A 27,102-nucleotide genomic window follows, 5' to 3' on the forward strand; every position below is an offset into this window, starting at 1 on the left:
TGATTGGGAATTACAGATCAAATAATTGCTTTAGTAGCATTATTCTAAATTGTATATTTCATTTCAGTGGTTTCGATTTCATTTATAGGGGTACTAGTGTACATGGGAGGGGTATATTTCCCAGAATACAACACAAGGGGGAGGCTGAAATATGACGTTTATATTTAATCATGGTACCACTAGGGAGGCGATGGGAAGAAAGTGCTAAGCAACCCGAAACATAAACCAAGTCTGCAATTTCTCTGCACCGGTAAATGTTTTCTATATATGTTTCTAGCGGAGCCCTGTAAATTGACCAAGTAAAAGTTCTGCTTCGACGAGAGATTTTTTGACAGACAGCCAGTCAAGCTAACGTTAGCTGGCTAGCTAGCACTACGTTAGTTCCCAGATTTTTTGCTAGCGTTAACTAACGTTGTCGTTGCCTAACTAGTTAGCTAGTAACGTTATATCTAAGCATAAAATACCCCGCTTGTTGTTTTACGCTGCATGCTTGGTAAAGCTGCTTATCATGAACTTGTTCATTTGTATTATAGCTAGTCTGAAACGTTGTTGATTAATGTTAGCTAGGTAGACATTACGTTACGTTAGCGAAATCGCGTTGCATTGTCAAAACTAGCTGTCATGTTTTCCTTCTAGCTAACATGCTATGTAAAAGTGTTTAACTAGCGAGACATTTCCGTTTGCATATTAGCTAGCTAGTTGCTGTTATTTAAACTGTCATGTCGATCGAAGTCAACTAACCTAGCTAACTATTACTAGCTGGCTGTTTTATTTAGCTAACGTTACCTAGTTATTACGAACGTTATAGGTTGGAAGTTGGTTGTCCTTGCAACGCTAAAGTTAGCTGCCCACCGACCTAGCTACCCAGCCAGATAATTACAACTATTCACAAATGCCCGAGCTAGCTAGCTACTAGTGATGTGGTGGCGCTGTATGGAGCCTTTAGTCAAAAGGCGAAATCACAGATGAGTGTGACATGCCATCTTTTAACTTGTCTCCTGAAAGTGTTTGTAAATATCTTTGTAATCCTAGCTAAGGTAATGCTTATTTTCCATAATAAGTCAACTTTGGCTGGCACCACTGTGCTGGCCAGATGGTTAGTGCCTAGGAACATTCAGCGAGATGCAGACCATTCTACACCATTCAAATCAAACCAAATCAAATGTTATTTGTCACATGCTTTGTAAACAACAGGTAGACTAACGGTGAAATGCTTATTTACGATCCTTCCCAACAATGCAGAGAAGAAGGGGAAAAAAAGAAAGAATAGAAAAATAATAACACGAGGAATAAATACACAATGAGTAACGATAACTTGGCTATATACACGGGTTACGAGTACCGAGTCGATGTGCGAGGTAATTGAGGAAGATATGTACATATAGGTAGGGATAAAGTGACTAGGCAACATGATAGATCATAAACTGTATCAGCAACGTATGTTATGAGTCAAAGTTAGTGTAAAAAGGGTCAATGCAGATAGTTAAATAGTTAACCAGACTAACTACAGTATTTAGCAGTCTTATGGCTTGGGGGTAGAAGCTGTTCAGGGTCCTGTTGGTTACAGACTTTGTGCATCGGTACAGCTTCCCATGCTGTAGGAGAGAGAACAGTCTATGACCTGGGTGGCTGGAGTCTTTGACAATTTTTAGGGCCTTCCTCTGACACCGCCTGGTATAGAGGTCCAGGTATAGAGGTCCATTCGGGTGTTATTGGATTTATTTGCTATTTGTAAGCCACTCTGACACATTTTTCTCCATCGAGTGAGTAGCCTTCTGCAGTTGAGCTGGCTGCTTAAAGGAAAGGGCTCAAATCTACCCATGTAACTGTCATACTCATGGAATTTGTCTGAATTAGCCTAAGTCCATTTATAGCTACATCTAGACCTTATGCCAATGCATCGTAGAGAATAGATGGGTTTTATCAATTAACTCCAGCGTTAGGGAATAGGTATAACTGTCCACCTTTTAGATGAATGGTTGTTATGGCGCTATGCATGGCATGTTTGAAGATGACGAGTAGCCTACACTATACCACTTTAGGCTATAGATTTGGTGGTTTTTAACTGGCACTGCCAGAGAACTGTTCAGTTATCCTCTCTAGCTGCATCCTCAATATAGCCAGGTGTTTGCTTCTAGAACAAGTGTTCCACGCTTGTCATTGGCTTAAAAATAGCTGCTCTGCATTGTCCCACTTACCTACCTTTGCAATACTCCACCAAATAACTTTCCAAGTATCTATATTCTGCTCTTGGTATGTGGAAATATTAGCCTCAAGTGTCAAAGCCTTTTTGTTTTTTGTTTCCCCCCTCAAATTTACTGTTTACAGTATTTGCTTGGGAGTCACGTAGGCCTTTCCCTTTAGGCCGAATAGCTACAGGGTTAGCCCAGGTCACTGACTGAAGCTAGGCCCTAGCTACTTTAATTTCAAGGAATCATAATTTGTTATATTGTTTACTTCAATGGCTCTAGATGTAGCAAGCAGATAGATTGTTTATGTAAACAGAATTGTTTTGAAATTCAATGAACACTTTGAAATGAACACTTTGACTTTGAAGGGGCACAGCACGACTCCTCAAAGCCACCACCCTCACACTTTCCTGTCTATCCTCCTCTGTGCAGGAACAAGTGAGCACGCCGTCCTCTGCGCACACTCACCAGCCAGAGGCGGCCAGCCCAGCCGGGACTATGAGCGAGCGTGGCCCTCGCACGGAGGCCTCCATGTTTTTCCAGGTGGAGGTGGACCGCCTCGAGCGCGATGACAAAGAGGACAACGATGAAGACAAGATGGCGCACTACGACGACGACCTGATGTCGCCACCCTCGGGCTCCCGTGTCTACGACCGCACTACGGTGCTCATCGAGCAGGACCCAATCCGGCTGGATGAGGAGGGAGAGGAGGACCATAGACACTGCGTGGGGGATGACGACGGGGGCGCCTTCCTGGTCGACGGGGACCTAGACGAGGAGGATGAGGAGGAGGGCTCTATGACCTTCATGGGCGACCAGGATGGCATGTCGCAGGGATACGTGCATCACACCATCTCGCCCGACCAGATCCAGTTCATCATCAACCCGGGGTCCATGGCCATGCCGCGCAACATCGAGGGGGCCACCCTCACCCTGCACTCGGAGTGTCCGGAGACCAAGCAAAGAGAGGTATGTTTGCTTACATGCCCCCTCACCACTATAATGCATTATGTGACACTGTATGGAGGTCATACAGCGTGTTTGAGGGGATCCGTTTGAGCAAGGCGAGGCGCAGAATGAGTAGTCATTTGGAATGCATGGTGGTTTGTAGATCAGGGATTTTGCGCCGCCTGACTTAAATGTACTTGATCTCAACACGCAATTAGCCTAGTGTGTTGTGGTAAGTAAAAATAATAGAGAACCCGTGTTGAAAGGGAGCAACGTGAGGCATGAGCAGGGAGATAATTTTTTCCCGGATGAATGAAATGCTTTGATTTGCCTAGCGAGCTAGGTTCTCCGCAAGGCCTTTCTGCTTTCACATGGTTTTATATGATAAATGTTTAACCCCTCCTTCCCTGTGTACAGCACAGCACACATAGTAAATGACTCAGCTTGTGCAGTGTCATTGTTTGTGTTGTACTTTATGATGGCAGGTCTAGTGGCTGCAGACTTTACGCCTAGCTCTTAATCATTGTTAACCACGAAGATTCCATCCATCTGCTAGCCCTGGCCCGCTAGCACACGCTAGCCGTGGCCTCTTACTCACTAGTGCTTCACCACCGGACCTTATGATAACTCAGCTATACAGCTGATATCTGCTGGACTGTTCCTTTTTACGGTACTACATCCTGTTTATGTTTAGCCTCAGCCGAAACATGGTTAGTTTATTGTTGTTTCGGTTATTTCTAATTGTACTATATCACTGTAGACCCCCCAGCCTAGCTAAACCTGCCTTAGATAGCTCCTTTGCCCCTCCCCCTATACACGCGGAGACCGACTCAATTGATGCCTCCAGCGATGCTATCTCTTTCATTGTTACCCAACGCTTAGGTTTACCTCCACTTTACTCATATCCTTCCATATCCTTGTCTGTACATAATGCCCTGAATCTTTTCTATAACACCCGGAAATCTGCCCCCTTTATTCTATGTACCCAACGCACTAGAAGACCAGTTCTTAAAGCCTTTAGCCGTATCCTTATTCTAGTCCTCCTCTGTTCCTCTGGTGATGTAGAGGCTAACCCAGGCCCTGCAGCCCTCAGTATCACTCCTACTCCCCAGGCGCTATCATTTGATGACTTCTGTAATCGCAAAAGTCTTGGTTTCTTGCACATAAATATCAGAAGTCTACTTCCTAAGTTTGAGTTATTCACTGCGTTAGCACACTCTGCCAACCCTGATGTTCTAGCAGTGTCTGAATCCTGGCTCAGGAAGGCCACCAAAAATTCTGAAATTTCCATCCCCAACTATAACATTTTCCGTCTAGATAGAACTGCCAAAGGGGGTGGAGTTGCAATCTACTGTAGAGATAGCCTGCAGAGCTCTATCATACTATCCAGGTCTGTGCCCAAACAGTTTGAGCTTCTACTTCTAAAAATCCACCTTTCCAGAAATAAGTCTCTCACTGTTGCCGCTTGCTACAGACCCCCCTCAGCCCCCAGCTGTGCCCTGGACACCATATGTGAATTGATTGCCCCCCATTTATCCTCAGAGTTTGTACTGCTTGGTGACCTAAATTGGGATATGCTTAATACCCCAGCCATCCTACAATCCAAGCTAGATGCCCTCAACCTCACGCAAATTATCAACGAACCTACCAGGTACAACCCTAAATCCGTAAACATGGGTACCCTCATAGATATCATCCTGACTAACATACCCTCTAAATACACCTCAGCTGTCTTCAACCAGGATCTCAGCGATCACTGCCTTATTGCCTGCGTCCGTAACGGGTCCGCGGTCAAACGACCACCCCTCATCACTGTCAAACGCTCCCTAAAACACTTTAGCGAGGAGGCCTTCCTAATTGACCTGGCCCAGGTATCCTGGATGGATATAGATCTCATTCCGTCAGTAGAGGATGCCTGGTTGTTCCTTAAAAGTAATTTCCTCTCAATCTTAAATAAACATGCCCCATTCAAAAAATACAGAACTAAGAACCGATATAGCCCCTGGTTCTCCTCAGACTTGACTGCCCTTGACCAGCACAAAAACATCCTGTGGCGTACAGCATTAGCATCAAATAGCCCCCGCGATATGCAACTTTTCAGGGAAGTTAGGAACCAATATACACAAGCAGTCAGGAAAGCAAAGGCTAACTTTTTCAAACAGAAATTTGCATCCTGTAGCACTAACTCCAAAAAGTTTTGGGACACTGTAAAGTCCATGGAGAATAAGAGCACTTCCTCCCAGCTGCCCACTGCACTGAGGCTAGGAAACACTATCACCACCGATAAATCTACAATAATCGAGAATTTCAACAAGCATTTTGCTACAGCTGGCCATGCTTTCCATCTGGCTACCACTAACCCGGCCACCAACTCTGCACCCTCTGCTGCAACTTGCCCATGCCCCCCCCGCTTCTCCTTCACACAAATTCAGACAGCTGATGTTTTGAAAGCGCTGCAAAATCTGGACCCCTACAAATCAGCTGGGCTAGACAATCTGGACCCTTTCTTTCTAAAACTAGCCGCAGAAATTGTCGCAACCCCTATTACTAGTCTGTTCAACCTCTCTTTCATAACGTCTGAGATCCCCAGAGATTGGAAAGCTGCCGCGGTCATCCCCCTCTTCAAAGGGGGTGACACTCTAGATCCAAACTGCTACAGACCTATATCCATCCTGCCCTGCCTTTCGAAAGTATTCGAAAGCCAAGTTAACAAACAGATCATCGACCATTTCGAATACCACCGTACCTTCTCCGCTATGCAATCCGGTTTCCGAGCTGGTCACGGGTGCACTTCAGCCACGCTCAAGGTCCTAAACGATATTATAACCGCGATTGATAATAGACAGTACTGTGCAGCCGTCTTCATCGACCTGGCCAAGGCTTTCGACTCTGTCAACCACCGCATTCTTATTGGCAGACTAAATAGCCTTGGTTTCTCAAATGACTGCCTCGCCTGGTTCACCAACTACTTCTCAGATAGAGTTCAGTGTGTCAAATCGGAGGGCCTGTTGTCTGGACCTATGGCAGTCTCTATGGGGGTGCCACAGGGTTCAATTCTTGGGCCGACACTTTTCTCCGTGTATATCAATGATGTCGCTCTTGCTGCTGGTGACTCTCAGATCCACCTCTACGCAGACGACACCATTTTGTATACATCTGGCCCTTCATTGGACACTGTGTTAACAAACCTCCAAACGAGCTTCAATGCCATACAACAATCCTTCAGTAGCCTTCAACTGCTCTTAAACACTAGTAAAACTAAATGCATGCTTTTCAATCGAACGCTGCTGGCACCCGCCCACCCGACTAGAATCACCACTCTCGACGGGTCTGACCTAGAGTATGTGGACAACTACAAATACCTAGGTGTCTGGTTAGACTGTAAACTCAACTTCCAGACTCACATAAAGAATCTTCAATCCAAAGTTAAATCTAGAATCGGCTTCCTATTTCGCAACAAAGCCTCCTTCACTCATGCTGCCAAACATGCCCTTGTAAAACTGACTATCCTACCGATCCTTGACTTTGGCGATGTCATTTACAAAATAGCCTCCAACACTCTACTCAGCAAATTGGATGTAGTCTATCACAGTGCCATCCGTTTTGTCTCCAAAGCCCCATACACTACCCACCACTGTGACCTGTACGCTCTTGTTGGCTGGTCCTCACTACATGTTCGTCGTCAAACCCACTGGCTCCAGGCCATCTATAAATCACTGCTAGGCAAATCCCCGCCTTATCTTAGCTCATTGGTCACCATAGCAGCACCCACCCGTAGTCTGCGCTCCAGCAGGTATATCTCACTGGTCATTCCCAAAGCCAACACCTCCTTTGGCCGCCATTCCTTCCAGTTCTCTGCTGCCAATGACTGGAACGAATTGCAAAAATCTCTGAAGCTGGAGACTCTTATCTCCCTCAATAACTTTAAGCATCAGTTGTCAGAGCACCTTACCGATCACTGCACCTGTACACAACCCATCTGAAATTAGCCCACCCAACTACCTCATCCCTATATTGTTATTTATTTTGCTCTTTTGCACCCCAGTATCTCTATTTGCACATAATCTCTTGCACATCTAGCATTCCAGTGTTAATACTATTGTAATTATTCTGCACTATAGCCTATTTATTGCCTTACCTCCATAACTTGCTACATTTGCACACACTGTATATATATTTTCTGTTGTATTTCTGACTTTATGTTTTTTACCCCATATGTAACTCTGTGTTGTTTATATTGCACTACTTTGCTTTATCTTGGCCAGGTCGCAGTTGTAAATGAGAACCTGTTCTCAACTGGCTTACCTGGTTAAATAAAGGTGAAATAAAAAAAATATTAAAAAATTGTGTAAGGCACGCTGGTCTGCAAAAGAGCACTGTACAATGGAGCTTGTTGGAGGGTTGCACCTCTAGGCTATTTCTTCCTAAAATGCAAAGCAGCACCGTAACAACAGGCTAGCTCAGGGTCACACCAGTGTTCCATTCAACACTACTCCTAGCCAATCATGGTGAGGCCCGGCCAAATATTGCACCCTCAATGCAACAAAGTTCCTGTTTGTTACCAGTGTTCCTTTGTCACCATGTTGGCCACTTGGCCAGTGCCACTAGGGTCCTTGTGCCGTCTTTGTGGTAAAGTGCTCTGCTGGAGCCCATCCAGTCCACTCCTCCCCCTCCTAGCCTAGCTACTTGCATGATGTCATTGAGGGAGAGAAAATGCATTTTACTTACAATTGGATTTATGAAATCTCATCTACAGACTCTGAGCCAAAGATGCAATCACCCCAAATGATTGTTCCTCTCCCAACTCATTTGGCATCCGTTCATGGTGCTTCTCCACAATGTTTCCTCCTTCTTTCCTTTTGACTTTTGTCAAACATTGCAGATGTTAATTTCAATGTTTCTCTAGCCTAGGTGTTCTAAATGTCTCTGCAACACAAAGCAGTCCATAGCATTGCATTTCAGTAGGCTTTGCCACATTCTTACATACTATTTTGGTACGCTTAGCAGCATCTAGTTGCATTAGACATTCTCTATGTAGCCTACAACTGGAGTGCTCTTTCCCCGTTGTGCATGTGGGAGGCGATGGCATGCCAATCTAGTTACCCTCTGTGATGGAAGTGATGCTGTAGAAATGGGGGAGTCAGTCGTGAAGCTGTGGGAGTTGAATAACAACACAGTACAGCTAATCCACTGTAGCAGCACTGCAGCCAGGCTCCTCACTGCGTTCATGTTCATTCATCTCTTTACTTCCTTTCCACCTCTCTCCAGTTAGAAAGGATTTTAATTTTTTGCGCCTTCTTTATGCACATTCACAGGACCCTACACACTCACGCACACTGACACCCAGGGACGGCCTGTTCAATAGGGCGATATGGGCGACGCACTGCCAAACGGGAAAAGGAAGGGATTTTTTTTCTAATCAATTATATCACGGCAACAGTACTTATCAGTGTTGTAATCTATACGTCTGATCTGCCACAGTGCCACACTGCCACTAAATGTCGAATCAGGCTAAAGTCGTGCTTCAAATGGCTCCACCCCCTTTTGGGGCGATTTCAGTCAGATTGAAAATCGCCCAGAACTTCTGTCATAGACTCCCATGTAAAATCTATTTTTTTCAAATTTCAGAGCCTTCAATACAATCTCAATGGGTGTCTGTGGGCTTGCACTTACGCGCTTTCGTCACATGAACGTAACTAAGAAAAGAGAGGGTAGCAGCGTCAATCAATTCACTACTACTATCAACATGGCTAGGCTTCAGTGCAACTCGGTTGTGTCTTTGAAAGAATTTCCTTTTTGTCGGCGAACAAATGAAGATAAATTGGCAACGAAACAATTAGGACCTCCCAGACCAAATTTAATAATTCAACAGGTTTCTACTAAAGGCGGAAAGTCCTACACCCGAGGATTTTCCAAAAATTGGTACGAACGAAAAAAGACATTGCCACTCACTCAACTGGATGACGAGGGATACAGGCTAGCTGTCCGCCGCCACAACGATGAGGTTAGTGTTGATAATCACAAGTTTACTGGATGTGGATATGGTGTAATAAAGGCAGTTTATTCAGAGGTAAATATATCTGGAATCGCGTTCACGGACCCGTTCGTCAAACTCTTAAAAATGAACTTGGGCTGGGAATTGCCAGGAACCTCACGATAAGATATATGCATCAGCATTGCGAGTCTCATGATTCTATACGTATTGCGATTCGATACTGTGATTTTATTGCGCACCATATGTCTGTTGCAGAGGGATCAGAAAGCCATGAGAACGAGTTTTGATCAGTCATGGAAATAAAAGTGCTGAAAACAAATTGGCTCCCAATGTGAAAAGATTGAGAACAAGCTATGAAGGAACAATAATGGTGTTTTGGTGCAGGTACAGCCAACTAGCGCTAAAATATTGCGATATTGTCAATACAGTATATCGTAAAGTATCACTATGTAACTCGATTTCTTTCACCCCAATCCCTCAAATTAACGGTAAATAACTGAATTGTTTGCCCCACATTTAGCTAAGATGATTAGCTAGCCAGCTAAAATGTTTTAGTTAGTTAGCAGTCGCATCTACAATAGTTTACTGTCAATAACATGTCTCCAAAAATGACGTGGTGTCTCCAATTGTGTTGACATTTTACAATTGCAATGCGCATCCATGAGTATCCACTTTCTGTAGCTCAGCTGGTAGAGCATGGTGCTTGTAACGCCAAGGTAGTGGGTTCGATCCCCGGGACCACCCATACACAAAAATGTATGCACGCATGACTGTAAGTCGCTTTGGATAAAAGCGTCTGCTAAATGGCATATTATTATTATTATTATTATTATCTGAAGAGAGCCCCGAAACATTGTGTGCAGACATTTTATGCATAAATGAAGTAGGTTCAATCTAGTAGTTCTGATCTTCTGATTGGTCCTGATGAGTTGGGCGAGGTCACCTCCAGGCTACTGTCACTGTTGCATTGGCTCTGAGTCGGGTTCTCTGTCTTCAAATGTTCAGCCTAAGAGAGGGGATTTTTGTGTGTGTGTGTGTGTTTAACAGTGATGATGTGTGTGTGTGTGTGTTTAACAGTGATGATGTGTGTGTGTGTGTGTTTGTGTGTGTGTGTGTCCTCAGAGCAAGAACTCGTGAGTTGGAAGAACTGAGAGGCCTATGGCGTGGGTGTTGTCCTTGGCCACCTGCTGACAAGGCTGACAAGATAGGACCCTTTTGTCCATTGTTATTGGATAGGAACAGAACTTATAACCAGCTCCTGACCTAAATAGATCTTAGCACAACATTTTACTCAACATATCATATTCCATATTCACTATAACAAATATATTTACTACGACATTAGCAAGAACCGCCACATCCTCAGCCGGCTAATCCAGTGTGTGAAGTTTTGCGGAGTGTTTGAGTTAGCTTTGCGAGGCAAAGATGAAACTGAGGGCTCCACCAACCCTGGTAAGCCAACACTTTTGAGATCAGTCAATAAATGCTTCTGGTATTGACTTATATGCTGCCCCTGTCTTCATGTTGTTGCTGGACATATCTTTTTTTAAATGTGTGTAGGTCACCTAAATCATCAGAAAAATTGCCCCTCCTGAGAATTTTTTCAGGAGCCGCCACTGCTGACACCCCAACACACACACTCACACACTCACTTCATTTGCTCATGCACACATAACATGCACACACAACATGCACACACATTTAAACTGACCCTACACACACGCACACATTCATCATATACGCTGACTACTCTGTTTATCAGACAGTGCATTCGAAAAGTATTCAGACCCCTTGACTTCTTGATTTTTTTTTTTTTACTTTACAGCCTTATTCTAAAATTGATTAAATAAGTGTTTTTCCCTCATCAATGACAAAGAAAAAACAGGTTTTTATAATTTTGAAATATCACATTTACGTAAGTATTCAGACCCTTTACTCAGTACTTTGTTGAAGCACCTTTGGCATGGATTACAGCCTCGAATCTTGTTTCTCATGTTCTGGGAATCCTTTAGGTGCCTTTTGGCAAACTCCAAGTGGGCTGTCGTGCATTTGACTGAGGAGTGGCTTCTGTCTGGCCGCTCTAACATAAAGGCCTGATTGGTGGACTGCTGCGGAGATGGTTGTCCTTCTGGAAAGTTCTCCCATCTCCACAGAGGAACTCTGGAGCTCTGTCAGAGTGACCATTAGGTTCTTGGTCACCTCCCTGACCAAGGCCCTTCTCCCCCGATTGTTCAGTTTGGCCAGGCGGCCAGCTCAAGGAAGAGTCTTGGTGGTTCCAAACTTCTTCCATTTAAGAATGATGGAGGCCACTGTGTTCTTGGGGATCTTCAATGCTGCAGACATTTTTTGGTACCCTTCCCCAGATCTGTGCCTCGACACAATCCTTTCTCAGAGCTCTACGGACAATTCCTTCGACCTCATGGCTTGGTTTTTGCTCTGACATGCACTGTCAACTGTGGGACCTTTATATAGACCGGTGTGTGCCTTTCCAAAACATATCCAATCAATTGAATTTTCCACAGGTGGACTCCAATCAATTTGTAGAAACATCTCAAGGATGGTCAATGGAAACAGGATGCACCTGAGCTCAATTTTGAGTCTCATAGCAAAGGGTCTGAATACTTTTGTAAAAAAGATATGTTTTTTATTAGTAATACATTTGCAAACATTTCTAAAAACCTGTTTTAACTTTGTCATTATGTGGTATTGTGTGTAGATTGATGAGGAAAATAAATAATTTAATCAATTTTAGAATAAGGCTGTAACGTAACAAAATGTGGAAAAAGTCAAGGGGTCTGAATCATTTCTGAATGCACTGCATGTCCTGATTCCTAGTCACCTTACCCCTATGCATATCTACCTCTATCACTACAGTGTCTCTGCACGTTGTAAATATATACAGTTTACTTACTTTCTCGTGTTCTTATTTCTATTTCTCGTGTGTTTTTGCTCTATCTTATGTTATTTTTACTACGTTGATATTGATTACTGCATTGTTGGGTTTAGAGCTTGCAAGAAAGGCATTTCACTGTACTTGTGCACATGACATTGACATTTGAATGAATAGCACAACCAGTCTCGTATCCCCAAGGGACGGGTTATGCTGGGTCGTATTCGTTAGTGCACAATGTAGCATAACGATTTGCAACGGACAACTTCAGGTAGTCCCTCCCTATTTCAGTCAGTTTTCTTCAGTTTGGTCCCTGATGAATATGACCTCCGGCTGGGGGTTCTCCTTCTATCTCCTCCTTAAACATAGGCCAACAGTTGTCTTGGCTATCTCCCGCTGCGTCTCTGTTAGGTTCCAGTAATTTGTAGTCTCATGCGGAGACTGCTAGCGGACACCAGTTGTCATGGCTGGAATCCATGCTTTTGGAGAAATAATAGAGGACCGCTAGCTCTAAAAATAACTTGGATTGGACAGGCTGTTGTGTCTAGTAAGGCCTCTGTGTGCAATGTGGCCATCCAGGGGTTACATAAGGGGATGTACGCCGTTGCTGACTATTTATTAAGGGAAAAGAGTGTCATTTGAACGCGGTCAGGGCTGGTTGACTTTCTCTTGAAATGTATATACTTTTTTTTACCCCCAGTCTACAAGAGGATCAAGGCATTAAGTTATGGCATATAACGCGAGCTCTGAATATAGATTTGTTTTGTTGGGGGGGTGACAATAAAGCTTGGATGGGAAGGCTTTGTGTTATGACAATGTGTGTGTTCTATGGGTATACGGAGGAGGGGAGAGGATCCAGCTTTATTCTCTCCCCGGGGCCTTTTGTGTGAGAACAGAACAGAGCCATAAGACTGACTGACTGCCACGGCCGCTGAATGCGGAGACTGCTGAGTTGAAACACAGTGCACAGCAGAATCAGTCGGATGGAAATGGATGAGGGGGTCGAGTCACTGGTGACATGTGTGCTTACCCGCTCATGCGCTGACGGGTGGCTGAGTCACTGGGTTCAAGCCCTGGGTTCAGGTTCACTGTGAGTCAGTGCGGTGGTTGTCTATGCGACCATTGGAATGGGAAAGGTTCCTTATATTAAGCCATTCATCTTCCCTGCTCTCTCATATAAAATACTGTTTAAACAGCTAGTTATCTAAGGACCATTACTTTGATTGCTGGCTTTTACCTAAGCCTCTAGATAGCAGGAATCAGCCTGGACTGAGTCAATTTTCAATTTTTTTTCTCCACATCCTATTATCAGAAATGAGACAGAATCACTTCTCCATATTGCAATATACATCTAGCCGTGTCATTGTTGCCTGTGCAATCATACCCCATTTTGTTTTCCTATTGCCTCCTTCTCAACCGTATTGGAGGAGGAGAAGGTCCAAGGTCCCTCCCCTCTGACCTTATTATCCAAAGTCTTTCGAGAGGCGAGGAGAGAGGTCACAAAGAATCAAGGAAAGATTAATTAAGAAAAAGTAATTATCTTCTTGTCTGTCACTCAGGTGAAGAGGTACCAGTGCATGTTTGAGGGCTGCACACGGACCTACAGCACGGCGGGCAACCTACGCACGCACCAGAAGACCCACCGGGGCGAGTACACGTTTGTGTGCAACCAGTTGGGCTGCGGCAAGGCCTTCCTCACCTCCTACAGCCTGAAGATCCACGTGCGCGTTCACACCAAGGAGAAGCCCTTTGAGTGCGACGTGCAGGGCTGTGAGAAGGCCTTCAACACTCTGTACAGGTGAGGCTCGACTAACACAAAACTTCCTAGCTGCGTGTCGAAATATTCCCAGACATGCTGACTAATCGGATGACTATCTATCTACAGGTAACTGACAAAATAAAGGAAACACCAACATAAAGTGTCTTAATAGGGCGTTGGGCCACCACCAGCCACAATAACAGCTTCAATGTACGTTGGCATAGATTCTACAAGTGTCAAACTCTATCGGAGGGATACAACACCATTCTACAACAAGAAATTCCATCACACCATTCTACAACAAGAAATTCCATCACACCATTCTTCAACAAGAAATTCCATCACACCATTCTTCCACAAGAAATTCCGTCATTTGGTGTTTTGTTGATGGTGGTGGAAAATTCTGTCTCAGGCGCCGCTCCAGAATCTCCCATAAGTGTTCAATTGGGTTGAAATCTGGTGACAGAGACACACACCCTTTAAACCCCCTATGCTGCTTTGAAACCCCGCTTTTAAAGTTACTGAGATCTCTTATTCTAGTCATGGTAGCCAAAATAATGGGCAACTGGGCATTTTTATACATGACCCTAAGCATGATGGGATGTTAATTAACTCAGGAACCACACCCGTGTGGAAGCACTTGCTTTCAATATACTTTGTATCCCTCATTTACTCAAGTGTTTCCTTAATTTTTATTATACAGTTACCTGTATATGTAGGCCTATACTAAAGGTGGATAGATAATAGATGAAAGATAACGGGTAATAGATGACATATAAAATAGATAATAACTAAGATAATAGATACAAAGATAAAAAAGTTGAATAGTAAAGTGACTACCTAACCTACACCTAGGGCCTAAAATTAACTATTTGGTCCACCATCCACAACCACTCAATTTTTTACCATAAAAAAAAAAACACAAAACAACAGATGACCATGCTTTTTTATGTTTCTTAAACAAGAAATGTATTAGAAGTAATGTGGTATATTGCAACAACAAAAACATTTTGTGACCAGTCTTTTAACCAAAATATCAGAGACAAAATGTTCAGCTGCCCCTTTAAAGGTGGGAGGTTACCGTGGTAATGGGTACACTTGAGTCCTGTCACATGATTTGGTATCAGACCAGGGCATCTCATCATAGTCCCAGTAAGCGAAATGACGTTGAAGTTGCGGTCAATTTAGGTTCTGAATGAAAGGTGAAAAGGTATTTCCCGTATGTTTTAAAGTATGATGAAAATACTTATTTTACAGATGTTGAAAATATGTATTTTCTGGATGTTGAAATCAGGCAAGTTTTTGGTTCTGAATGAAAGTAGAAAATAAGTCATTTATAGACGTCTATGTTTGGGCCAAATCAAGGCTGGTCTAGACCAGACAAAATCTGAACCAAACATAGACGTCTATGATTGGTTCAGATTAAATCTATGTCTGTTCTAATAGCCAAACTTTTCCCTTCTTCAGTCAGCGGTTCGTTCCAAAAAAAAACCCAGCTGGGACAGTTATTTCATTTTCCTTAACCGTCAGTTACGCAGTTATATGGTAATTGTGCCAGTCCTAGGCCTAGTTTCTTCATTCAGTCTGAGCCTGCATAAAAAAGGATGTATCAAAAAAGAGGATGTGCTTGCTTCTCTTATCTACAGCACGGACTCTCTGTAGGCCCAAGCATTCTGTCAGTTCATTGTGGTCTAATATTGGTAGTATTGAAGTTGTGTTTTTTCTCCCAAGTACTGAGCAGTGCCTTTTTATGCATTGTTGGGTGATCTAGCCTGATTTGATATGGACTTTGTTTATAGATTATCTCCCAATTTGTTTTCTAATTTGACTGTTGAGTTCTGCTGCATTTAGCTTATTTGGCTTAGCACCCAATAAAGGCATTATGGATGCCCTCAGCCAGGCCAGTAGTAGGTTCGTCAGCCAGTGTCTCCAGTGTTGTGACATTGAACTGAAGGCCACAGAGACGGGAGATGGTGGAAGCGTGCCACCATCGACTCCCCTGTCAGGGTCCATTTATCAGCACGGCCAAGCCAATGCCATGCTGTGTTGTTTCACCCTAATCACATGACTTTGCTCTTATCAGAACCATGCTGCCCTGTCCCCTCCTATAAGGGAAACAGTGGCACTACATGTCTACTAGATCAAGGCTAAGGTCCTGTTCATTAGGCACCAAACAGAAGAAAACAGACTGAAATAGGGAAGGACTACCTAGTCCAATAAGAATTGCTGATTTTGGTTTTCCATTGCTTGCCCTAATCAACATGACCCTGGATTGTGTCCTTAAAGTTTAAAGCAAGATTAGGTTAAATTCTTTCCCGATTTGGGCTCTTTCTCTTGGTGTGCTACCTAATCTTCTAGGCCCAAGTGTTTGCACATTAACAGTCTGCTGTGTTGTAATGTGTGCTAATGTTTTTTGAATGTTTATTTAATTCAAGACGGTGAGAACATTTTCAGCAGCTCAATATTTTTGCTCTTATTAAAATGTCCACTAGGAAGTAGGCTTAGCATTAAATATCAATTATTTATATATATATATATATACAGTTGACATTCCTGTCTTGCAGGAAATCACGCACAGAACGAGCAGTATGGCTGGTGGCATTGTCATGCTGGAGGGTCATGTCAGGATGAGCCTGCAGGAAGGGTACCACATGAGGGAGGAGGATGTCTTCCCTGTAACGCACAGCGTTGAGATTGCCTGCAATGACAACAAGCTCAGTCCAATGATGCTGTGATACACTGCCCCAGACCATGACGGACCCTCCACCTCCAAATCGATCCCCCTCCAGAGTACAGGACTCGGTGTAACGCTCATTCCTTCGACGATAAACTCGAATCCGACCATCACCCCTGGTGAGACAAAACCGCGACTCTTCAGTGAAGAGCACTTTTTGCCAGTCCTGTCTGGTCCAGCGACGGTGGGTTTGTGCCCATAGGCGACGTTGTTGCCGGTGATGTCTGGTGAGGACCTGCCTTCCAACAGGCCTACAAGCCCTCAGTCCAGCCTCTCTCAGCCTATTGCGGACAGTCTGAGCACTGATGGAGGGATTGTGCGTTCCTGGTGTAACTCGGGCAGTTGTTGTTGCCATCCTGTACCTGTCCCGCAGGTGTGATGTTCGGATGTACCGATCCTGTGCAGGTGTTGTTACACGGGGTCTGCCACTGCGAGGACGATCAGCTGTCCGTCCTGTCTCCCTGTAGCACTGTCTTAGGCGTCTCACAGTACGGACATTGCAATTTATTGCCCTGGCCACATCTGTAGTCCTCATGCCTCCTTGCAGCATGCCTAAGGCACGTTCACGCAGATGAGCAGGGACCCTGGGCATCTTTCCTTTGGTGTTTTTCAGAGTCAGTAGAAAGGCCTCTTTAGTGTCCTAAGTTTTCATAACTGTGACCTTAATTGTCTACCATCTGTAAGCTGTTAGTGTCTTAATGACCGTTCCACAGGTGCATGTTCATTAATTGTTTATGGTTCATTGAACAAGCATGTGAAACAGTGTTTAAACCCTTTACAATGAAGATCTGTGAAGTTAGTTGGATTTTTACGAATTATCTTTGAAAGACAGGGTCCTGAAAAAGGGACGTTTCTTTTTTTGCTGAGTTTATATATACACACACTACCAGTCGAAAGTTTGAACACACCTACTCATTCAAGGGTTTTTCTTTATTTAAATTTTTTTTTACATTGTAGAATAATAGAGAAGAAATCAAAACTATGAAATAACACATGGAATCATGTAGTAACCAAAAAAGTGTTAAATGAATCAAAATATATTATCTTCAAATGGCCACCCTTTCCCTTTATGACAGCTTTGCACACTCTTGGCATTCTTTCAACCAGCTTCATGAGGTAGTCACATATATATTTTTTTACCTATATATTTACAGTAAAGGAATAGAATTCCACGAGAGGAGTGCATCATTCTTCAAACACTGCTTAACCCTTACGTTTTTGTTTTTATACTGTAACTAGCCGGTCCGGCCCACTGCTTCCTGCTTCACGATTGGCTCTCATTCGCTGAGGTTGAAAACATAAACAACAGTAGACTACTTCACGTCCATGCAACTTTTTGGGGGATTACGACATGGTTAGAAAGCAGTAATAATCATTTCTAAGCCGTATTCTTCAAAAAGGAAATCAAATGTATCCCCCAAACGTTACACGTAACTCCTTTAAATCTTCCCCTTGGTTGATGAAATGTGATTATCTCCTCTCGGCAGACTGAAAGCACACCAGAGACTGCACACGGGGAAGACGTTCAACTGTGAATCGGAGGGATGCACAAAGTACTTTACCACGCTCAGTGACCTGAGAAAGCACATTCGCACTCATACCGGGGAGAAACCATTCCGGTGAGTTCTCCGACACGCACCACTGTGGTTTATGTTTCACAAAGGGAGAAACATAAACCACAGTCCTCTGTAGCTCAGCTGGTAGAGCACGGCGCTTGTAACGCCAGGGTAGTGGGTTCGATCCCCGGGACCACCCATACACAAAAAAAATGTATGCACGCATGACTGTAAGTCGCTTTGGATAAAAGCGTCTGCTAAATGGCATATTATATTATTATTATTATTATTAGAAAGACCGCTGCCTTGGATATAAAGCAAGGACATTATCTCCTCATGTTTGGATGAGGATGCCCTTTTATTGGTATTAGATTTTCTATGCATATAAACAAATGTAGCCTAATTGAGTGGGACAAATGTACATTGAGGGGATTATATTGTTCATCTGTACTGATTTGTGAGATATATGGGTTTGTATTGGAAGAACGATTTGTGAGATATAGGGGTTTGTATTGGAAGAACAGTGAGGGGCATGACTGTGCTTTGTGGTGCACCAATTCTTTCTAATTTCTATGCACCAGCTTTTCTAATTTATGCATTTTTCTCTACTGCTGTTTGGTTACATTGACAGATCATTTGTGTGATCTTCCCTCTAGGTGTGACCATGATGGTTGCGGCAAGGCGTTTGCTGCCAGCCATCACCTAAAGACGCACGTACGGACACACACAGGTTCGCTTTACTTAGGCTACTTCTGTTTGGAAAATACATTGTCAGTCAAATCTCAGAATGACAGTCAACCAATCATTCATCCACATTCCATACCTCAGAGACACAGACTAGTGCTTAATATCTCCATTTTAACATTTTACAATATTTTATATTAGGAAATTATAGTGTTTGATTTAACATAACTGTTCGATTGGAAACTGTTTGTCATGCAGACCAAATAGTAATTTCCTTTGGCATACAGTGAAGGTGACCCTCTCTCTTCCTCCCTTCTCTCTCCCCCCCCCCACCACCAATCCATCCTTCCTTCGTTCCCTCAGGGGAGAAGCCCTTCAACTGTCCCAGCGACGGCTGTGAGAAAGCATTCAGCAGCCAGTACAGTTTGAAGAGTCACGTCAGGGGCCATGGGGACCCCCTCACCCACCCCCTGTCCGAGGTGGGACATACATAAATCAAAGCATCTATTTCAGACAGGTCATGTGTGACTCATTTTTGGTAAGAGCATGGCGCTAGCAACCCATAGCTGTGGGTTCGATTCCCGCTGGGGCCACCAATTAGAAAAAGTATGCACTCACTGTTGGATAAAAGTGTCTGAACAGAGTGTATTATTAACATGGATTTGCCTGTGAAGTCATTTTAAGAAGGTCAGGGTTTTCCTTTCAGGGGTAAACTCATTTATTTGTACCTAGAACATTACGCCTGCTATCAGTATAGTCTGTTTTGATTGGTTTTATGATCTAACATATTACATTCTATCCTTATGCATCTTTTTTTTTACTTCAGATGGCTTTTGCTCTAGAAAGGAAAATGTCATTTGGGCCTATTCCTCTCTAATTACAGGATGCAAATCATTCACTGTGCCTCAGTGACTTGAGCCTCATCTCGACTGACTCGGAGCTCCGAGAAAACATCCACAATGTGAGAGTGTGCTTTATTTCATCAGCCCTTATTTGACTATATAGGTCCTTCTGCTTTTGTCCATGTATGAACATTTATGTTGTGGTGGGGTACTATGACAGCAAAAACTACCACATGTATTTTGTTTCTGTATAAAGGATCAATAAAGAATAAAGATGCATTGTAAGACAGACATGTACTATCATCTTAATGCTTTGTTACCTCTATGTTACAGTCTCAGAACTTGGACTTGAGCAGTGTTACCCCCGTGAGGATCTTCGAGCTCATGTTCCAGAGTCCGGAAAACAGTGTTAGTCAAGACGATGCCCATCCTCACGGCAAGTACCCATCACAATCCATAAACTGTAACTCGGGTTGATTTCAGTGCCTTTTCATGCTAACTTTTGCTCTTCGTATTTTTTCAGAGAGCCTTGTTGAAGCCTTTGGCCAGGAGACTGGCCAGTCCACCATGGGCGATGGATCCACCCCCATCTCCTTCTCATTCTCCCTCGTCCCTTTCTCCTCATCCTCCTGTTCCCACTCCCACCCACACTCTCACCCTCACTCCCACACCACCACCACCACTGTCCTGGAGGCTTCCTCCCAGCTCCCTCTTAGCCAATCCCCCTCTTCCCAGACTCCAGCACCTCCTGCCCCCATTAGTAATGTTACTGCAGTCAGCTCCGCCCAGCCCCCCGCCACCTTCGTACCCTTACCCACTGCCCTGCGGACGACAGACGTGCCTGCCCTGGCTCCAGCCCCCACCACCGCACCCATGCACTACGGGGCACTGCCCGCCCAGACCGCTCCAACAGTGCCCTCTGCTGCGCCAGTAGTGGTGCCAGGCCCAGCCCTCTCCAACGCGGCTCTGGGCGCTGTAGTCGCTGCCACAGAGACTGTGCCGCTGCCAGCCGTGGCTCACGCTCACACCGTGCCTTTGGCCAGCAACACCAACCCTGGCCTGGCGCCCCCAGCCTCTGCCCCCACCATCGCCCCAAGCCACAGCCACACCCAGAGCCTGCTGCAGCCCAGCATCGTCATGTCCGACCAGAACCTGCAGTGGATCCTTAACACCGCCGCCAACAGCCAACAGAACCCAGAGCAAGCGGTAAGAGTGCCGGTTTGACATGCCGGTTAACATTTAATTGATAGTTTGGTTGGCTGGTGATGAATTTGTGTGGACATCAATGCTGTCAATCTTGTTTGTTTCCAGCCACACGGAGGTCCAAAAGTGGAAAAGGTCTTCTTTACCACAGCCATACCAGTGGGAGGAAATTCAGGTGAGATTTGTCCCCTGCTTTTACCAGTGTGATTATTGATAGCAATAATGCTGCACTGACCCACATGAAAAAATACTACAGTATACTATTATTGTAGTGCTTTTTTTTTGTGGACATGACTAGTATACTGTAGTATTTACATAGAGGAAACCTACTGGACAAATACTAAAATAGCAAATTGTCCATAACCTGTAGATAGGTAGGACTGGGGTCTGAACAGATAGTTCAGAGCTTCTGCTCTTTTCTAAAACCTGAAGGGAACACTATATGTAGGTTTCTCACTTATGGGTGGCACAAATTGGGATATGGGGGAGGGGAACGGGCACATACAGTAGTTTTGCTATAGTTAAAGACTAGTGTTTTTGCAAACTACTGTTTACTATAGTGTTTTACCATACACTACAAAATTCTATAGTAAGTACTGTACATGGTCAAGGGATACTACAGGGTGTAGGATATTATTCTACAGTATACTATAGAATTCTATAATAAGTACTGTAGTATTCTATAGTAAACTGTAGTATTTTTTCATGTGGGGTAGCCTACCAATGTTGAATGAATCAGGATATTTAAAAAGCACAAACTCGTCAGTCATGTAGAAAATTCATCCAATCTGAATGCATTTACATGGCACAATTTCATTTGATGTCCCCTAGTGACATTTGATTGTAATTTGAATTACAAAGGATTGGATGTCATTATTGGACAGCTGTCTTGGTCTGTAGTCATACTGTAGCTCTGGTTTGTGTTCTTTAGGGTATGTTGTGTTTCAAAGCGTTGCACAAAAGAAAATGAAAACAGGCTTTTCTTATTGGAGAGTTCACTCTGTTTTGGACCATTTTCTTCTGTTTCGTGCCTAATGAAATACAACCCTTTGTTTGTAATGTGTTACAGGCAACTCTGTCCAGCAGATCGGCCTCAGCCTGCCCGTCATCATCATCAAACAGGAGGAGTCCTGCCAGTGCCAGTGTGCCTGCAGGGACTCTGCTAAAGACAAGAGCTCCAACAAGAGCAGCAACGCCTCAGCAGCACCGCAACAACAGCCCCCCGCTCCTCCACCTCCCCCCGCTCCCGTACTCCCCCCGGCGCCCTCTCCCCCCTTGTGCTGCCTCCCACCGCCCACCTCGGAAGTGAACGAGCCCCCTCCTCGTCCCCAAACAGGAGCGGTACTAGGACCAGGTAGCCTCTCCCCCTCAGCCTCCGTACAGACGTTCCCCCCAGGGGTGGCTAAGGCCACCACCAACCCCCCTCCTATCACGGATGGTTTGGCCACCATGGACGTGTCGGACTTCCTGTCCCTGCAGAGCCCCGAGAGCACAGCCAACATCGAGGCTCTGCTACTGGTGGCCAGCAGTGACGACTTCACTATGGCTGGCGCTAGCAGCACCACCAACCCATAGTGGACACTCAGGCTTCGTCCCTGTTCTCCACCCTTCTCTTTAAGTGTGCACTTGCACACTCCCAGTCATGGATTTAAAAGCATTGAGTTGGTGTAAGCGTTGGGCAGAGGGAGTTTCTACCATTGTTAAATTCATTAAAGGGAGTGTGCAAATGCACACTTTGGGAGAAGGATGTAGAATCAGGACGCAGCCGCACTTGCCTATTTACCCACTACGTGTCCGCCTTTCAAGTATTTTAAGTGAAACTTCATGAGGGGGCTTATTTTGGCAAAGCCAGTCTATAAAAGTGTTCTTAATTGGCTGGCTCTCCATCAAACAAGACAATATCCTAAGCACTGATCATTTGAAAGGCCCTAGGAACTATTGTGTGCTTCTAATATGGCGTGAAGCTGATTCCTGAGAGCAGCAAAACAAAACATTGTTGTCTATATCCATGTACTGTACAATAGTTCCTAACTGTAACTAATACGATTAGTTGGTAAGTGATTGACCAGAATGCACTGCATGTGAAGTGAATTGGAATTTCATCAACTATATTTCCTACAAGGAATTAGCGTTGCAGTTTTGCCATTCCCTTAAAAGCAATGTCCTGCTAATGCCATAATGTGAAGAGTAATTTCCAGTGTTTTACCTAAATTAGCTAGTGTAGTCCAGATTATTTTTGTCTTTCGTCTCGCTTTGTTTGTTAGTTTTTGTCAATTTCTTTACAGATATATTTACTAATTTTAAAAAAAACTAAAAAACCTGTGACACAATTTGCTTGTCTTTTAAATATAATTTATAAGTCAATACATTAGAAATAAATTGCCCATAACTTAATATTCATATTTAATTTGTAAAGAAATATATATATTTATTGGAGAAAAAATGCTAAATCTCTGCCATTAGACTGTCATCAAGTCGCAGCTTAATCATCATCATTGTAATCATTGCAATTGTTAATTTATTCCACTTTTCATCCAAGGTTTCTTTTTTAGTCCCCCTCCTGTTGTTACTGATTTTTGTTTTATGGAGCCCCTCTCAATCCAAGTTTCAGAAAGCTGTTTCAACCTTGCACCGTATTGCAATTAATTGTACATGGAGGTTGTCAAAAAAGGTCCTGAATGGTCTTTTTGGTCTGCAAAACCTCTTCACAATGAAATAATGAATCAATTATGAAAATAATTGCTCACAACAGTGTTCCTCTATTAATTACGACCCACTCAGGGATGCATCATGGCATATCTAATTTATACATCTTGAGATGTTCCTTTATTTGATAAGAGATTATCCATTTAGACATTTTAGCAGTCAACTGCCCAGATGCACATCGATTGTAGGAGCCCCCTTTTTCGGCTGCACTCTCCCCTCTTTGTGCACTGTCTAATATGACTAGTTATCTGCGTTATTACTATGACACTATTTGAATACCACTGCTGTCAGAAGGGGTTTCCGAAGGGTGTTGATGATGGTGTAAATACAGAACATTTAAATATATGAACACTTATTCCTTCAGATTGTTTTAGAATGTATTTGTTTTGTATATCATTTTGAATATGTAGACTTGAACCTTGGAGACTAAAGACAATAGCCCCTGCTCTGCCCTTTGTCTCTGCATTCTGCCCACATGCAGATGCTCACACATCTTATGCAGAAGAGTTTCAAATGAAGCCTTATAATGGTTAGTTTTAGGGCCATTGGTGTCTGTGCAGTCAACATAGTATTTATTTTCAAATGCAAGCGTATGTAACTTTCTTAGAGTATAAGACGATATTGTTTCACATGGGACATAATGCAATGATTACAAAAAAAGACTAAATTGGAGAGAAGGCATTATGCCCTAATATCTTGTGTAGAGCAACCTTGCCTTACTACAGGATATCTCACTTGCTGTGGCTTACTGAGCTGGCTCCTTGCTTTGTCAATCTTTGCCTATAGCTTGATTGGACATGCTGCTTGACTACTTCCTCCTGTTCATCTAGTCTTGTTCAATGCCTTTTAGCAGCTGTCTACAAGTGGACAAAATGACATTGAAAAGAAAAACATAATTTTTTGTTTGACGGTTTAACAGAATTGTGCCAACAAATCACGTGTAAAATGATCTCCAATTTATTTGTACTTTTTTTTCCGTGAATGTGAAGATGTGCTACTGCAGAAAAATACTGTAGACTGAAATTGTTTCTCTTTTTTGTTTTTGTGGTACTATATTGTAGACAACTTAATACTGCATTTTACAGATCACTACATCAATGTTGTAGTCATTGTAATTACATCATTTTAATTGCTACTTCACAGGCATTGATTGACAGCAGCTATCATGTTTTATTATTTAGCCATTGAGCATGGAAAGAGGGACTGAGATCCAACCTAGGTGTCATGTATCATAGGATAACACAGTATGCAGGACATCTTTGTCTGGCTAACCTGAATAGGAGAAATGTGTAAACACTAACATTGGCTTTGCCCTTTTCCTGTTTTGAGAATTAACCGATACCAAAACTTGATAACCTGTAATATTAATTTATGTAGTTAGCACTTAAAATTGGTTCCACTAGAATTTAAAATGTGAATTATCAAATGTTAAATCATTTGTTTCCTATTGATATTTCTACTGAACAAAAATATAAATGTAAAAATGTCAGATTTTACTGAGTTACAGTTCATATAAAGAAATCAGTCAATTGAAATAAATTCATTAGGCCCTAATCTATGGATTTCACATGACTGGGCAGGAGCGCAGCCAATCAGAATGAGTTTTCCCCAACAAAAGGGCTTTATTACAGACAGAAATACTCCTCAGTTTCATCAGCTGTCCGTGTGGCTGGTCTCTGACGTTCCCGCAGGTAAAGAAGCCGGATGTGGAGGTCCTGGGCTGGCGCGGTTACACGTAGTCTGCGGTTGGACTTACTGCCAAATTCTCTAAAACAACGGAGGTGGCTTATGGTAGAGAAATGAACATTCAATTCTCTGGCAACAGCTCTGGTGGACATTTCTGCAGTCATCATGCCAATTGCACGCTCCCTCAAAACTTGAGACATCTGTGGCATTGTGTTATGTGACAACTGTACATCTTAGTGGCCTTTTATTGTCCCCAGCACAAGGTGCACCTGTGTAATGAGCATTCTGTTTAATCAGCTTCTTGACATGCCACACCTGTCAGGTGTATGGATTATCTTGGCAAAGGAGAAATGCTCACTAACAGGGATGTAAACAAATTTGTGCACAAAATTTGAGAGAAGCTTTGAGTGCATGTACAATTTCTGGGATCTTTAATTTTATTTATTTTCATGAAACATGGGACCAAAACTTTACATGTTGCGTTTATATTTTTGTTCAGTATAGGTATCCCCCCTGACAATTCTGGTCAATAACTTGATGTATTGTAAGTATGAACCCTGACCCACCCTCTTACTGCCCTCAACATGTTCACTTCCAATTCCATGCGTACCTTTTTAAAGAAAATATCTATGTTATGATTTGACTGCAGTATTCCTTCAAGTACAAAATGCAACAAAAATCATGACCAACCTTTCACATCAATGTCTTGGTCCAAATAATTCTGTTAAATCAATATTCAGGTTTGCTAGTGTCAAATTTGAAGGCTCAACTTTTTCATTTGCGAAGCTCCATGTATGTAACCATTTTTGCTCACAAAAGTCTTTCAGTATTCAACTTAGCGGTATGACCAACTGGGCATCCTATTTTGATCACCATAATCATCCATTTTATGTGAAGGTCCAAAATATTACATGTGATTGATCATGTTTGAGGTGGGTCTGTGAACCTGGGCATTGAAATGTTCGTCTTTTTTTCCCATTGCTTTCCAATGAATATTGAATCATGAGTCTTATTTTTACATTTACCTGTTGTCTCCAATGTGAGTTACCTAGTTAAAAACTAACTGGATTTGCTTGGGGTAAAAATTACTTGTAAAATCAATATGATTCTGTTGTAAGAATTATTTGGGTCAAATGTTGTACACTGCATCTTAAAAGTTTTGGGTGAAAAACAGTCATTTTTCTTGGTCTCATACTGTATGTGCTGTTTTTACTCAAGTCATCTCAATTAACTATGTTTATCTGTAAGGGTAATACAAATTTGGACCTGATTTGTTAACCCAATTTAACTATTTAGACCAACTGTTAGAATTGAAAGTGCTGGTTCTACCTTTGCCAGAAGATACCGACCTTACTGTTACGCTTGTTTACACTGAGCTGCACTAGGGTCAAAACTCAATCATGGTTACATTAATACACTGGAGCCGGCACGAGATATGGGTGGGAAAACGCACCTCAATGCAGGGATGGGATATGCCACTGTACTCCAAAAAACTGCCCTTTTAGCTAGCAGTAGCGACAGCAGACATTATGGAATGGCACAGGTATCCATTAGTTACCACAGCCACAGTCAAAATTGGCTATATTGTAAAACGTCACGAAAACAAGAGCTTTTTTATCTTAATTTAAGGATAGGGTTAGGCATAAGATTAGCAGTGTGGTTAAGGTTAGGTTTGAAATCACATTTGAGTCGAAATTGAATAAATAGTCGGGGTTTATGACAATTCATGAAAAATAAGCTTTTATCTTAATTTAAGGTTAGCATTGTGGTTAGGTTTAAAATCACATTTTGAGAAGAGAAATGGGCAGGGTTTATGACTGTGGCAACTAGTGATGACCAAGGCACGTCGTGTTGAACAACAAAGAAGCTGATTGGCTGACACTGCCATTCCAAAATGGCTGCGGTGAATA

The 27,102-nt window shown here is 43.1% G+C and overlaps 1 protein-coding gene across 1 annotated transcript; it reads left to right on the forward strand.

The window, feature by feature from the left end:
• Window positions 1–127: 127 nt before the first annotated feature.
• LOC311126639 (metal regulatory transcription factor 1-like) lies at window positions 128–26,293 on the forward strand. Its single transcript, XM_084158543.1, has 11 exons — window positions 128–250; window positions 2,622–3,158; window positions 13,582–13,820; window positions 18,003–18,134; window positions 18,728–18,801; window positions 19,119–19,234; window positions 19,639–19,716; window positions 19,931–20,037; window positions 20,125–20,803; window positions 20,909–20,975; window positions 21,870–26,293. The coding sequence occupies exons 2-11, from the start codon at window positions 2,688–2,690 to the stop codon at window positions 22,373–22,375; spliced, it is 2,469 nt and encodes an 822-aa protein (XP_084014669.1). The 5' UTR covers window positions 128–250; window positions 2,622–2,687; the 3' UTR covers window positions 22,376–26,293.
• The last annotated feature ends 809 nt before the right edge of the window (window positions 26,294–27,102 follow it).

The sequence above is a fragment of the Coregonus lavaretus genome (genome assembly GCF_964263955.1).
Source record: "Coregonus lavaretus genome assembly, chromosome: 3".
NCBI lineage: Eukaryota > Metazoa > Chordata > Actinopteri > Salmoniformes > Salmonidae > Coregonus > Coregonus lavaretus.

Bases quoted from the DNA above. Each gene is read 5' to 3' on its own strand.
- LOC311126639 (XM_084158543.1), top strand. From the start codon at position 2,688: ATGAGCGAGCGTGGCCCTCGCACGGAGGCCTCCATGTTTTTCCAGGTG. The intron at 18,802-19,118 runs GTTCGCTTTACT...TCGTTCCCTCAG, and splicing joins GCACGTACGGACACACACAG to GGGAGAAGCCCTTCAACTGT. The intron at 19,235-19,638 runs GTGGGACATACA...CTCTAATTACAG, and splicing joins TCACCCACCCCCTGTCCGAG to GATGCAAATCATTCACTGTG.